General features: G+C 49.9%; 5 protein-coding genes across 5 annotated transcripts; 2 read left to right on the forward strand and 3 right to left on the reverse strand.

Moving 5' to 3' along the window:
* Window positions 1-183: 183 nt before the first annotated feature.
* On the reverse strand, window positions 184-2,888 carry V8C40DRAFT_230237 (major facilitator superfamily domain-containing protein). Its single transcript, XM_083212660.1, has 4 exons — window positions 2,543-2,888; window positions 2,083-2,391; window positions 1,242-1,997; window positions 184-1,182 (listed from the first exon to the last, which is right to left on the reverse strand). The coding sequence occupies exons 1-4, from the start codon at window positions 2,598-2,600 to the stop codon at window positions 641-643; spliced, it is 1,665 nt and encodes a 554-aa protein (XP_083079215.1). The 5' UTR covers window positions 2,601-2,888; the 3' UTR covers window positions 184-640.
* Window positions 2,889-4,524: 1,636 nt separating this feature from the next.
* On the forward strand, window positions 4,525-8,028 carry V8C40DRAFT_230240 (M28 family metallopeptidase). The gene is made up of 5 exons (XM_083212661.1): window positions 4,525-4,672; window positions 4,964-5,327; window positions 5,435-5,979; window positions 6,033-7,414; window positions 7,499-8,028. Exons 1-5 carry the CDS (start codon window positions 4,662-4,664, stop codon window positions 7,609-7,611), a joined length of 2,415 nt encoding a protein of 804 aa, XP_083079216.1. The 5' UTR covers window positions 4,525-4,661; the 3' UTR covers window positions 7,612-8,028.
* Window positions 7,935-9,265, reverse strand: V8C40DRAFT_11219 (uncharacterized protein). Its single transcript, XM_083210803.1, has one exon. It carries the CDS (start codon window positions 9,115-9,117, stop codon window positions 8,206-8,208), a length of 912 nt encoding a protein of 303 aa, XP_083079217.1. The 5' UTR covers window positions 9,118-9,265; the 3' UTR covers window positions 7,935-8,205.
* A 442-nt stretch (window positions 9,266-9,707) lies between these two features.
* V8C40DRAFT_279362 (uncharacterized protein) lies at window positions 9,708-12,402 on the reverse strand (the record flags this gene model as incomplete). Its single annotated transcript, XM_083221220.1, has 3 exons — window positions 9,708-10,205; window positions 10,275-10,362; window positions 11,357-12,402. The coding sequence occupies 3 exons, from the start codon at window positions 12,400-12,402 to the stop codon at window positions 9,708-9,710; spliced, it is 1,632 nt and encodes a 543-aa protein (XP_083079218.1).
* Window positions 12,403-13,058: 656 nt separating this feature from the next.
* V8C40DRAFT_260542 (uncharacterized protein) lies at window positions 13,059-13,439 on the forward strand (the record flags this gene model as incomplete). The annotated part of the gene is made up of 1 exon (XM_083219153.1): window positions 13,059-13,439. The coding sequence occupies one exon, from the start codon at window positions 13,059-13,061 to the stop codon at window positions 13,437-13,439; it is 381 nt and encodes a 126-aa protein (XP_083079219.1).
* Between the last annotated feature and the right edge of the window lie 110 nt (window positions 13,440-13,549).

The raw sequence follows: 13,549 nt of genomic DNA on the forward strand, positions 1-13,549 counted from the left end.
AAGGGGAAACAAATAAATGTAAAAATAATATAATTTTCATGAAAATCTTTGCGTCTTTGTGCGTGTGATGTTTCGGGTGAAGCTTGTCGATGGGCTCGGTTAAGTCGGTGAGATGCCGCCGAGGTCAGGCTAAAGGACCCAAGTGCTAAGCTATCCCGGGCATCTTAGTCCTCAAGTATGCAGCTCCTAGGGTCTGGGATTCCTGCATGAGGGGATAGCCGACAGGTCATTTGCAAGCGTCTACTTCATACGTCATAAGGAGCACAAGAAGTTAGCTGGCGGGAGCCGGAGGAGGAGACACCACAGGACCCCTATTTTCCATCTTTGCAGATCATTCTGCAGTCCAAGCTTTTTGTTTCATGATCAAATAATCATATTCAACTACAGGAGTATCATTTTCCCCAACGCCAGTGCAGATGCAAAATCCCAGTGCAACAACGTGTGTATACCCAGCGTCCAACAAATCCATCCAAAGGGATCACGTATGGTGTGGCAGGATCTTCCTTGCCCCCTCCAGAAACCGATTGCCACGTTGATCCATCCTCCTTTTTTTAATCTCTCTTCATCGTACGTCTTTTCTCGACAGCGCGCGTACACGTTCATGCATGCGCCATATATGTTCTCAATTTTTCAATAATTTTTAATTGTTTGCAGTGCCCGTAGTTTTGTAGGAGCTGCCCCGGTTTCTGCCGAGGAGAGGAGAGCCTGCAGTAGCCTCGTCATCTGTGGCATCCTCATAGTCGTCTACGGGGCTTTCATCTTCAAGTAAGACTGCGTTGTCTTCATTGTCTTCATTGTCGCTGTTATCCGCTGATGCTGTGGGCCCCTGTCCTTCCACGATCATGAAGACGGGGATGGCACCAATAGCGGCGATGATGCCCAGGAAGAAGTATGCTGAGACGATGTAACCGTGCTCGACACCCCAGGAGAAGGCCCATCCAGTGGAAGCAGGGCCGACAGCTCGCCCAAGGCCACTAAACATGGTGGCAAACCCGTTAAGAGTGCCAAGAATGCGGAGGGACGTGGCGGAGTTGGTGAGGAGGATGGTCGTGGAGGGAAAAGCAATGATGATGGCAAAGGCCTTGATCATCATGACTGTGAGAATAGCAGCAAACCGTGTCGCAGGGGTGGGGAGCAGAGAAGTGTAGGGAGTGATAAAGTAGACGAATGGCGTCAAAACAGCTACATTCAGTTAGCACTCGGTGCAGTGGGAGAAAGTGGCAGCTTGCAGGAAGACTTACAGACTACTTTGAAGCAGTTCAAAACACCATAGCGGTTAACCATTGGCGGATAAATAAGGAACTGGATTAATCCGCAAGTAATACCGTAGATGGTGAAGAGTGTTCCAATGGTACCTGAGCTAAGTCCAAAGCCACCAGTAAAGTAAAAGGGGAACTTTGTATTCTCAGGAGTTCGAGGAATGACGGGGTAATCCAAAAAGACGGTGATGTTTTGGTCATAGGCAACTGAGTGGAAAGCCAAAAAGGTGTATGAGATAAGATTGATCGTGGTTTGGCGGGAAAACACCTCCTTCATTCCAGTAGGGGGGTGCTTTGGCGTGGTGGCTTTCTTGGGCGTCACTCTGCTGGGAACAAGCGGTGCAGTAGCCTCGCCGTCGACAAAGGACCTGCGGCGCTGAGAGATGAGCTGCGGCTTCCGGCGAATAAGTCGTGTAAGGCGCTCCCCAACCAAGAGTCCCCAGTCCTTGTGCTCCTTCTTATCGGCCAGTGTTTCTTTCAGGAAAAAGGTCGCGCTGGCGGCGGAGATGAGGAAGAAAACAGTAGCCAGAAGATTTGGTAGAAGGTAGGGGAATTTCTTGAACAGCTCAATGTTACCAAAGAGGCCGGGAAACTGCTTGGCTGGCTGAGCAAAGAACCCTCCAAAGGCGGGCCCGACGACGGATCCAAGAGACCAGACCAGAGGCATAATGGAGAAGGCTCTTGGCTGGAGCTCCTTTTCAGTGACCATTTCAGCCACCATCGTTCTAATGATGCCAACTATACGTAGGCGAAGAAACACCATATGTCAGCGCTCCAGATTGGAAATCAAGATGAAAGATCAAGAGAGAGAGAGAAAACTAACCATTGCCGTTACCACCGCCCATGATTGCTCTGACAGTAATGGCCATGGTGAGACTTGTCGACAAGCCCCATATGATAAAGCAAATCATAGTGCTGATAAGTCCATAAATGAGCACTGGCTTTCTGCCAAACTTGTCTGAAGCCTTGCCCCACGGGACGGCTGTGATACTTTGACAGACGGAGAAGACTGAGGATGTGACACCAGCCCATTTTGCCACTTCGTCACGTTTGACACCAAAACCCCGGATCATCTCAGGGAGGTAGGGCCAGACGGAGGTGTAGGCCAAAGGCTCTGCAAATCTGGCGACGGCTGGATTTCAAGCAGTTAGCACGATGCGTTATATTCATTGTTCGTTTATTTTGCAGCCATGATGCGTTGGTTAAGACATAAAAAGGCGGCTTGCATGCCTCTTGGAAATAGCCACCGGCCTGTCCATCTCGACACCCTCAGTGAGGCTTACCTAGAATTGCCAGCTGCTGCACAGGCAGCTTCGGCTTCGGTTTAGAATCTCTTGTCATTTTTGCGGTCTTGTTGCGTTCTCGTGCAGATTATGCTGGAAATGAACAAGCAGATGAGAAATGGCGCGGAAAACGAGCGATCAGAGTCTGTCCATGTAACCAGAGTGAGACAGACGCAGATGGGCAAAGTATGTAGTGAAGGAGAAAGAAAGCCTCAAGGCTAGAAAAGCATGACTCTGACACGCCAGATGAAGAGCTCTCAGTCAGGCTGTGATAACAATGTAAAAATGAATGCTCACGGCCTGGAAACAGCGCAGAGCGAATGTCTAAAGCCAGAGAGAGAACGTGAAAGGTTGAAGTCATGAAAACGACGAAAGCCATTGGCGAGAAAGTTTGTCAACCGTCTGCACACCCCGGGATTAGTGAATCCCCACCCCGACTAGTCATCTGCACAGGCGGTAGATGCGCTAAAGAAACAGGAACCTGCGCTGGATACGGGCCAGACAAGGGCCAGCCAGCTTCGGCTTCGGAGCCCGCTAGACAGGCATCTCGGAAACGAACCGATCCCATGAAATGTCTGCATTTGCAGTTCCTCGCCATTGCCACGAATAGAATCAGAATTTGGTCTACTTGTTTCTCACATGCCATGTTTAGTGTTTACTTGTAAGAGAGATGGTCTCCATCATCATCTCTCCGCTTACAATCTATAATTATGTGCCCTCGGTGGGTGATGCATAAGGGATGAAAAGCTCCGTGACTTACAAGGCTTTTCTCTTATGCTCGGCTCCGGTGCCGTCCTGCAGGTGAGCCGAGATGCATTTCATCCGTCTGCAACAGAGGCCACGGCGTGATTGGCCTGGGGAGCCTGAGCCGGGCAGCCCACGGGCGATCGCAGACACCGATCCCTACACCAGTTTGGCGGCTTCACAGAGCTGACCTTCAGATACTGTCACTTTGTGATGGTAAAACGAGTCTCATGACACTGGAATGCGTCCGACAGCGGAGAGGATCCCCGTAGCCGCGACGGCTGGTGTGGACGCCATGTCTCAAAAGACTCGGCTTGGAGGGAGGACTTGAGATGGATGGGCCAAGCTCAGACCGACACTTTGCAGCTGAGGCACGATGTCTCCCTCGAGTCCTTGCGGGCGGCCCCCGCGTGTGCTCCCCGAGGGTGAATTAATGGCCGATTCGCTGCTCTGTTAAGCGCGCCCTGGAGGTGGAGCAGCAGGCCAAATTTGTGATGCTCGCCATCGAATTTGACGCAGCTAAACAAGAACAACCTGCTAGACCCGCCAAGCACGAGAGCGGAAACAGGGGGGATGCCCCGGTGAAGGTGAGCAAGTGAGGAAACAAACTGAGGGGAGAAGAAGAAGAGGCATGGCGCATTTGTCTTGGCCGCTGTTGTAAAACGGCTGAATGCGATCCGCCCGTTGGATGCCTATAAACGGGAGAAAAGAGAGGCTATGTGAGAGAGAAAGGTGTGTGAAGACGGGCACTAATTTGATAATCCCAGTATGCCCGCGCCATTCCCACGAGGCAGAACTTGGCGAGCAGTACTCCGTAGCAAATAGCATTATATGTTGCCTCCTCGTGACCCGTCGTATGTGGTCTGCACTCATCAGCACTTACATATATGTATATACTGTACTGCTCCTTTGGTGTTTTGGTGTCGATACAGTGGAGGTAGATATCGCGGAGAACACGCTCTGAGACGGTTGAAATCGTGCAAATTAACATGGAGCTCCATCTTACCTAAAGGAAAAAGAACAGCTCCCCACATCTCCCCGGCAAAATCAGGCAGGAGCTCATAGCGCCTCGTAATAGCGTGACGTCGTTGCGTGCTCTCAGGAACCTTTGCGTCAACTTGGCGATAAGATAGGCAAAATGCTCCAAGATCCCTCCCAGTGCTGCGATAGGCCTACAAGCTGCGTTTGAGCTCCAGATTTGCAGATTGGAGGCAGCTTTGTAATGTCCAGAGACGGCACAATGATCGTCTCTCTTCTCTTCTCCCCCTTGCGTGTCTCTTTTCTCCCTTCTTTCCTTCTTCCTCTCTCCTCATCTCATCGCGCAGATGCCCTGTGAGCCCCGAGCTGAGCCTTGGACCGTAAATTAAAAAAAACCATGGGCAAGGTGTAAGTGCCATTGATGTCTTGCTTGCTGCCTCTTCTCCCTCAATCAAACAGTCAAATCATCTGCCTCGCCACTTGGTCACACCCCCCCAAGCCATTTAACATCATGTGGCGTAGCGAATCAAGGCGAGCCTTACGCAACACCGCCCCGCGTCTTCATCCAATTCCAACACTTCAAAGCCGTTACACAATCAAACGTTCCTCAAATGCATTTGTTTCATTGCCCAATCATTCGTTCCTCCAACTTTAAATCTTACACATCTCAAAGCATCACTAACTCTGCGGGTTCACAAGGTCGTCGACCGCGCCTGAAAAAATGGCCAACGAGTCGACCCCGTTGATCCAGACAGTGCGAGTTGGGCCTCCGCGTCGGAGATACCATCACCACACATGTCGTCGCTTCTGCACAATTGCCTCCGTCAGCCTGCTGCTCTGCGGCTTTGCCTCCTTTGCTCTGCACGCTTTGTACATTTGGCCTTCTGGACTGGAGCATCGCCACCGTCACCCGCACCACGGCCATGACGGCCATAAGCATGAGCACCTTACGCACGAGGATCTGCAAGCCATCCTGCTGAACACACCCTCTGGGGAAAAGGCGGAGGAATGGAGCCGCTATTACACCTCTGGAGCACACCTTGCTGGTAAAAACTATTCGCAGGTAAGATGCGAGCAACCAAGTCTTTCTACGCTCCCATGTTTTTTTTTTAAGCATGATATTAGAGTAGCATTTGAAATTCTGCAAGTATACTAAACCTGTAACCATAGGCCGAATGGACCAAGGATAAGTGGGAGAAATGGGGCGTCAGCTCCAGCATAGTCGCCTACGACGTGTACATCAACTACCCCGTCGACCACAGTGTTTCGTTGCTGCAAAAGTCAAGCGATGCCAAGTCCTGGAATGTTGCATTCAAGGCATCTCTGACTGAAGATGTGCTCGAAGAAGACCCAACCACATCTTCCAAGGACAAGATCCCGACTTTCCACGGTTACTCTGCTAGTGGTAATGTCACCGGTTCATTTGTCTATGTCAACTATGGAACGTACCAAGACTACGCGGACCTGGTTGATGCCGGTATCGACCTCAAGGGAAAGATTGCCATTGCCAAATATGGAGGCATCTTCAGAGGCCTCAAGGTGAAGCGTGCCCAAGAGCTCGGCGCGATTGGTATCCTCATCTACAGCGACCCGGGTGATGATGGTGAGATTACCGAAGAAAACGGTTACGCTGCCTATCCTGAAGGCCCTGCTCGTAACCCAAGTAGCGTACAGCGCGGAAGTGTTCAGTTTTTGAGCTCCCGCCCAGGCGACCCGTGAGCAAGATCAACATCCTCATCCCATCCGTCGAGGCTAACTTGTGCTGCAGAACAACCCCTGGCTACCCTTCCAAGCCCGGCGTTCCTCGTGCTCCAGCTGATGAGACGACTCCATCAATCCCCTCCATCCCCATCTCATACGCCGATGCCATTCCACTTCTCAAGGCTCTCAACGGCCATGGTCCTCGAGCTAGCGATCTGAACAAGTATTGGAACAGGAACCTCGGCTTGGGATACAAAGGCGTCGAATACAACATTGGTCCCTCACCCGAAGATGTTGTCATTAACCTCAACAACGAGCAAGACTATGTCACTACCCCTCAATGGGATGTCATTGGCATCATCAATGGCACTATCCCCAACGAAGTCATTATTGTCGGCAACCACAGAGACGCTTGGATTGTCGGCGGTGCCTCTGATCCCAACAGCGGTTCAGCTGTCCTGAATGAAGCTGTTCGAAGTATCGGAAAGGCTTTGGAAGCAGGCTGGAAGCCTCTTCGAACCATCGTCTTCGCCAGCTGGGATGGAGAGGAGTATGGTCTGGTTGGAAGCACGGAGTGGGTTGAGGAGTATCTTCCCTGGATTTCTGACGCCAACGTGGCATACGTCAACGTTGATGGCGGCGCCTCTGGACCGAAATTCTCTGCTTCAGCAGCACCCCTTCTGAACCAAGTTCTTCGAGATGCGACCAATCTGGTTCCGTCGCCCGACCAGAGTGTTCCGGGCCAGAGTGTGGGAGACGTCTGGGATGGTAAGATCAGCACAATGGGCTCTGGAAGTGACTTTACTGCCTTCCAGGATTACGCCGGCATCCCCAGTGTTGATTTGGGATTCGGCGGAAACGGCAGTGGCCCTGTGTACCATTACCACAGCAACTACGACAGCTTCCACTGGATGAGCGAGTTTGCCGACCCGGGCTTCGTCTACCACAGAACTATGGCTCAGGTCTTAGGCATACTGATCAGCGAGCTTTCCGATAAAGTCATCATTCCCTTTGGAGCGACTGAGTACGCAGACGCTCTGGATGGCTATCTCGACAAGGTCGAGGCCAAGATCCAATCTGTTGATATCGAATCGACCGCCACCGATGCCGAAATCTTTGCAATCAGAGGCAGCGCTACATCTGAGGAGGTGATTGGAAGCCAAGACGCCTTCGAAGAAAGCCTCAAGAAGATCAGACGGTCGATTGCCGAATTCAGAGAAAAGGCAGTCAAGCTGGATGAACGCGCCGCCTGGGCAAAGAAGAAGCTCGAGAAGGGTTTCCCATGGTGGAACGTCATTGGCAAGACCAGACTCGCCTTTGCAATCATCAAGACTAACCGCCAATACAAGTATATTGAGCGACAGTTCGTGTTCGAGGGAGGTCTCGACAACCGCAGTTGGTTCAAGCATGTTGTGTTTGCTCCAGGCCTGTGGACAGGCTACGCCGGTGGTACGTACTTTGTCTTTGCTTATTACAATTTTCCCCTTTTTCTTTTTTAGTTCTTTTGACAAAATGCTAATAATATTTTTACAGCTGTGTATCCCGGCCTCGTGGAGAGCATTGACGCCAAGAACTACAGCAACGGACTCAAGTGGGCCGACATCATCAAGCACGCCGTTGACAAGGCCACGAAGAGCATTCAGTAAGGTTTCTCATTTTCGGAAGAATAGAGCCGAAATCGATCCTCATAGTATATGAGGAAGGGATACCGTATGGTATGAATATTGTCCATATTGTGTATAATATTACTATTGTTGTACCAAGAAGAGTAGTGTTGTTTACGACTGCGAATGTCTTCTAACTGAAATATCTTATTCTCCATCTGAAACTATTTCCTAGTTTTCAACTTCAGGCTCTTTGTGAGAAGCGGACATCTCTCCTTTACGAACGTGATGATCGATTGGATATCGCGATACTCCCGAGAGAGTATGAACCGAAATCCTATGCAGCTCAGCGTTGTGCAGAGTCCCTCATTAGGTTTGAACTATAATCCTCCATACATGTGTATTACCTACAGAAGCCCAACATTGGGGATAAATACCATCAATGTTAACAACACAGCCTGGCCTCGATGAAGTACCGCAATCCTGACAGTTAACGAATACCTTCCTCCGCCCTTCCAAAACAATCGCCTCCGTGACAACAGCATCCCGGGTGCAGTGGTTCTCTCCTTCACGCATCAGTAAAGTTCTTCAAATCCCATTCTGTTTAACGTCTTTTTTTGCTTGTTGTTGCATCAATCAGTCCTCCAGTCGCTCGTCGTTGGCATTGTGCTCCTCTTTCAGAAGTTGTATCTGAGAGCACAGGAGGTCGAGCGCCTCAGCCTGTGCTTTTTGAAGCGCACTGCACTGCCTTACTATTTCTTCCAAGCGGCTGATGTTATCGTTAAATTGCTGGTTTGGCTGTAGCTTGCGAGCTCGAGATCCGCTTCGGTTACCATGAGAGTCCTGCGACGTCGTGTCCCTTCTCTCACTTCGAGCAGGCCTGACAATCTTAACTTCAGAGACTGTTGTGGTTGAGAGCCTGGTGATGGCGTTGATATTGGAAGAGGAGGTAGAGAAGGGGACGCATTTTGGCCTCTTTCCGTCCGCATTCAGCGTCTTGACAGCTTTGCGCTTCCCATATCTAGTTTTGTTTGTTGGATGGAATATCCATCGCTCCATTTGAGGCTCCTCAGGTGTCCATTGCTGTAGACCAAAAAAGTCTTCGAAGTTCTCGGGAATTATGCCGGCTGGGGCGTCGTTCAAAGCCATTGGGTAATCTCTCGCGAATTCTTCAAACCATCCCTGGTTCGCGCATGCCGTTGGCCCAAACATAACTCGTAGAGTCCAAAAGCGTGCCCATGTCCTCTCTCCAGACAGCATCCACCTGCTTATTTTATGAAGAGAGATAATGCCTGTGGTTCTTGAGATTCTGTAATCGAGCCGTTTATCCTCTGACTTGAAATCATCTTGTAGCTCAGGTGGCCACTCTTTCTTCTCAGCAATGTACTGCTTGATGAGTTGATGATAGATGGCTTTATTGACAGCGTTGTCATCATCGCAGGGCATCGGGTATATTTGGAAAAGCTCCAACGGGATGTCGTCGACTGGGATGGGCGCAGTTGCTGTGCCAAGAGCTTGATCTGGCTCCTGTTTGACTCGACCATCCATGTTGCAAGTTTGATAACCTCGAAAAGAAGTGGAATGAATGGATAAAGAGAAAAGAAGTGGGAGAGGGAATAGAAGAAGAGCATGAGAGCGATTGTAGAGATATCGGCACGTGATGGTGATTGCTGCCAGCTGGTGTTAAAAACACCTATGTACTTGTAGTCTACCTGCGAAGGCACCTGTAACAAACGCCATCATTTCAGTGGGAGTGGCTATCTAGCATTCAGTGGCTCAGATGGAGAATTGGTGATAAAAGAAGATACTGAAAGAACTAGGTGACGTTTCCTCTGTATCTTATCTGCTACGATGATCGAACTCCATGTACTCACTTAGTGCTACCAAAGTTTGTGAGAAGACACTTGAATCGATCCATGTTATTAAAGCTCCGATGAGGCTACTAGGCTGTCGGCGTCATATGCCAACGATGACTGCTAGGGTCATTACCTTGTCCCATACGATTTCCCATACGATTTCCAGATAATTGCCTCCAAGAAGATACCGAAGATACCGAAGATACCATAACCCCCGTGTTCGTCCCATAGAGGGTGAATGCCATGCCTGATGCCAAAAAGCAGCAGACTTGACGAGTAACCTCAATTGTCGGGCCACTTTCCAGTCTTGTGATACTCCGTAAGATTATCGATCTTAGCATCCAATTTAGCAATGGCTTTGCATATTTCAAGCAAAGCCTTCGCGTTTGAAGAGACTCCCTGTCCATCGATGTTTTCCTCGTTGATGGCCTCATTGGTGGCCTCATTGGTGACCTCTTTGTTGGGTGTCTCACTGAAAAAGTCATCAAAAACTTCTTCAACAATCTGGTTCATGTCCTTGCCGGGGCTTATGGCTTTCAACTTCACCAACAAATACTTCATTCTCTGGGGATCCAGTTTGATGAGTTCGTCTTTGATGACGTCTTTGACGGCCTTGTCAATTGATGCGTCGGGGATCATCTCATTGACCTCGCGGAAAATGTCGCTGTCGCTCATGTTGGGATTTCCGAGCGCCACCCTAATCATCGACATGGCCGCCTGCTCTTGGTTCTGAGGGTCCTGTAAAAGTGCTTTGGCCACAGTTGCATAAGATTCTCGGTTCTAGCGAGCATAATGAGCGACTTCTGGATCCATGTGTCGGGCTTCAGCCGACCCTGACGACTGGTGAACAGGAGGCATTATCGCGTCGTCAGTGAGCTCGGTTTCAGTGTGGTTCTCCTCTGCGGAATCTTGTACCCTGCTCTTTGTCTCCCTGGATCTGGCTAAGCTTGTGGTTAGCAAAAATATTAGAAAGATGTCAAAACATTTGAAGACATTTTGAAGGCAGGACAAGAAGAACATTGGCATACCTGAATGGGGGACGAGGGGAGCTGAAGAGGGAAGAAAATAGAGACGAGAGAGAGAGAGAGAGAGAGAGAGAGAGAGAGAGAGAGAGAAGAGAGGCTTTTCTAGTTGGAAATGTGATCTCAATCACGTGAATTAAGTTTAGCCTACGAATTCAGGCCAATCAAACGGCCATCCATTCGTCAAGCAAAGTGATGAAGCAGCTGGTGACGGCTGAGCGACTTGCCCACCTCTTTTCTTTACTTTACCACAATAAAATACAAACGCCAAAGACCTTGAATAAATGTATTTTGGCAAATATTCCTTTCGAAAACCTTCATTAATCCGTGATAAACAAAGAAATATACACAGCTGTGATACATATTGCAAAGTTTTTGTTGGTGTTGAGGCGCTTTATTAACCTTACGTGCTACGCCTGGAATTCAACTCAGCTGTAAAATTCGCAAAAAACATACATATAGACCCGTTGCCACATTCAAATTCCTCCCCAGATGTTATAAAACGATGAAACTATGACGCCCTCGTCATGCCATATGATTAAAGTGTTCGCAAAGAAGTACATAACTTGTTCCTAATGATCCCAGTCCACACCGTTTTCCCCTATTCCCTCCATATCCATCGCCATTATTAAATCCCCAACCCGTGCCCGTAAAAGGACCAAATTCTAATGCTGCCGTCAAACCACATGGTAAAATCGTTAGCAAGCAAGTAGAGTAAATTGTTCCCATCGATCCCAGTCCATCTCAAATTTCCTTCGTTCCCAGTCCAGAGTCAATCATCAACTCCGTCGCGAATCCAACTACTGGCGCTGTCGCAACAACTCCGTCGGCAGCGCGTTAACCAATTCTAACATCGCATTAATCCATGGGATAAACGTTTGATCCCTCTCTGCACGCCCCTCCGCCCACCCCTTTGCCCATCCTTCTGCCCATCCCTCTGTCCATCCCTCTCTGCGAGCAGCGGCCACCGGATCCATCTCCAAATCGGCCGTCTGCAATGTTCCAGAGCCATGGTTGTCGGACGTCACCCCGTTGCTGCGATTTCCAAAAGCTTCCTCGTGATTTCGGACCCGGCCTCGAGCATTCGGGAATATATTTTCGAGTGCTACGGCCGCGCTGTGCGCCGCTGGTGGTGCCGAGGGGACGGCGCCCGCGCCCGGTGGCGTAACTTCATGTTCACGGCTCTCCACGGATTGACTAGTGATTTGAGGATCCAGTGGTATGAAGCTTTGCGATGTCGCTGCCTCCTCAACAATATAGTCGGCGGTATGTAGATTGACCGTCTCAGGAGCGGTTCGAGTAGCCACTGTCGACGCCGCTCCCGGTCGCCTGCCACGTCGCCGTCTGTTCGGTGTCTTCCTTGTGACTTGGGTACCCTGCTGGGCTGGTGTTGTTGTCGGCTGGGCTACGACCGGGGCAAATTCTCTTAGTATTTGAGCGTTCAGTTGCTCCAGCATCGCCACCGTTGCGCTTCCGGTTTCCGCGCCTAGTCTCCGGAACGTGGTTGGTATCTGTCTCAAATTCGGGAAGTTTTCTGCGTAGCGGCGTGCGTCCTCCGTATTCATGTTAAACTCTGTCGGCATGGTCACAGGCGGCATCAATTCGAAGTATCGTTCGGTGTGATCTCTTGTTGGAACAGTGATCCCTCTTGCTGTCATCCTGTTTATGTATTCGTACGACAAATTCTTGTATAGCGTCCGCATGACAACCCATCCTCCTACCGAAACGCCGAGCTTGCTTCTGTACAGGCGGTGGCTCGACGGGTGCCTCCTAGATGAAAAGGTGTGTTTATATTCCCCATCAACGATGATCCTGCGTAACGTTTCGCGGTCTTTCGGGTTCATGTCAAGGGAAAATGCCCAATACGCTTGGACACACGCCACACCATCGGCAAAGTGCTCATCATCTTTGTTCATCCCTAAATCGCTTATATTAAGCGACGCAAGTCGGGGCATCTTGAGCAGCGTTTACCGTCGTCCGGGTTGTAGGTAGCGTTAGTAAACCGATGTCGACAGAAACGGGGTAAAATCATACAAAGGAGGAGGCGGAGGAGATCTCGAAAGGAGAAAAAAGAAGGAGGAGAGAGAGAAGGAGAAATGTGGAGATACCAGACAGCTGGCCATGAATTCACAGCGGTGGCATCTGGCGACTGCATGTATGGGAGGCGTTGACGGCTGCCCATTGACTCTCGACAGCTGGCCATGCACTCAACGCGTGAACGCGTTGTGAGCTAATTTATCTCAACATTTGCCCATGTTTTCTTGTTTTCTTTTTCTTCTCTCGGCTTCCCTTCTGTTCAAGGTCGCAAATCAATTTATAACTTTGGGCCCCCCCTCCCTCTTGAATAGCACCAAGCTACCATCAACATTGTCATAGCTTTCAAAGCTTCTCAAGGTAATCAAGCTCTTCAATCTCTCTCCAACGTGACCAGACTCTTCTAACGTCGTCAAGCCATCGCCAGCCTCATCTTGTGGCTCAAGCTCTCGTCAACGTCATCAGAACATTTGTGTCCGTCCATACGATTTGCATAAAGCTGAACGCCGCTTCCCCTGCCCCGATATTAGCTACCCAAAGTCCCAATACTCTACAACGACGTTCTTGCAACGACATTATGGAGGCCTTTTTGGAGGAATTCTTGAAGCGAGCAATTGCTCCCCTAATGGCCGACATTGTTTCGATGAAGAAAGACATTGCCTCCATGAAGGAAGACATTCTCGTCCTACTTCACCGCTCTTATCACATGGAAAGACGTGTAAACCTTGCGATGGAAGCGGCCAACGAAGCCAAAGGAGAGATCGAAGAGTGGTCTGAGCGCATCGATGACTATCTCAATAAGGCCAATGACGATGACGGAGTGTCTTCTGTTGGCGACGCTGACGGAGTGCCCGATGCCGACGATAATGCAGTGGCTTCTGCTGATGGCGACGGAAAACGTGATGATATTTCCACCAAAGTGGCTGATGTCGATCGCAAGGATGATGCCGACAACTAAGCAAATCCTGGGTGATTGTCCTTCTCGTCGTTGGCCTTGAGAACAAGACTGTGGATGGAGATAGCTGTCACAGGATTTTGTGATGGAAGGGACCAGATATCGACAGTCAA

The sequence above is a fragment of the Trichoderma camerunense genome (genome assembly GCF_050948025.1).
Source record: "Trichoderma camerunense strain CBS 138272 chromosome Unknown V8C40scaffold_1, whole genome shotgun sequence".
Lineage (NCBI taxonomy): Eukaryota > Fungi > Ascomycota > Sordariomycetes > Hypocreales > Hypocreaceae > Trichoderma > Trichoderma camerunense.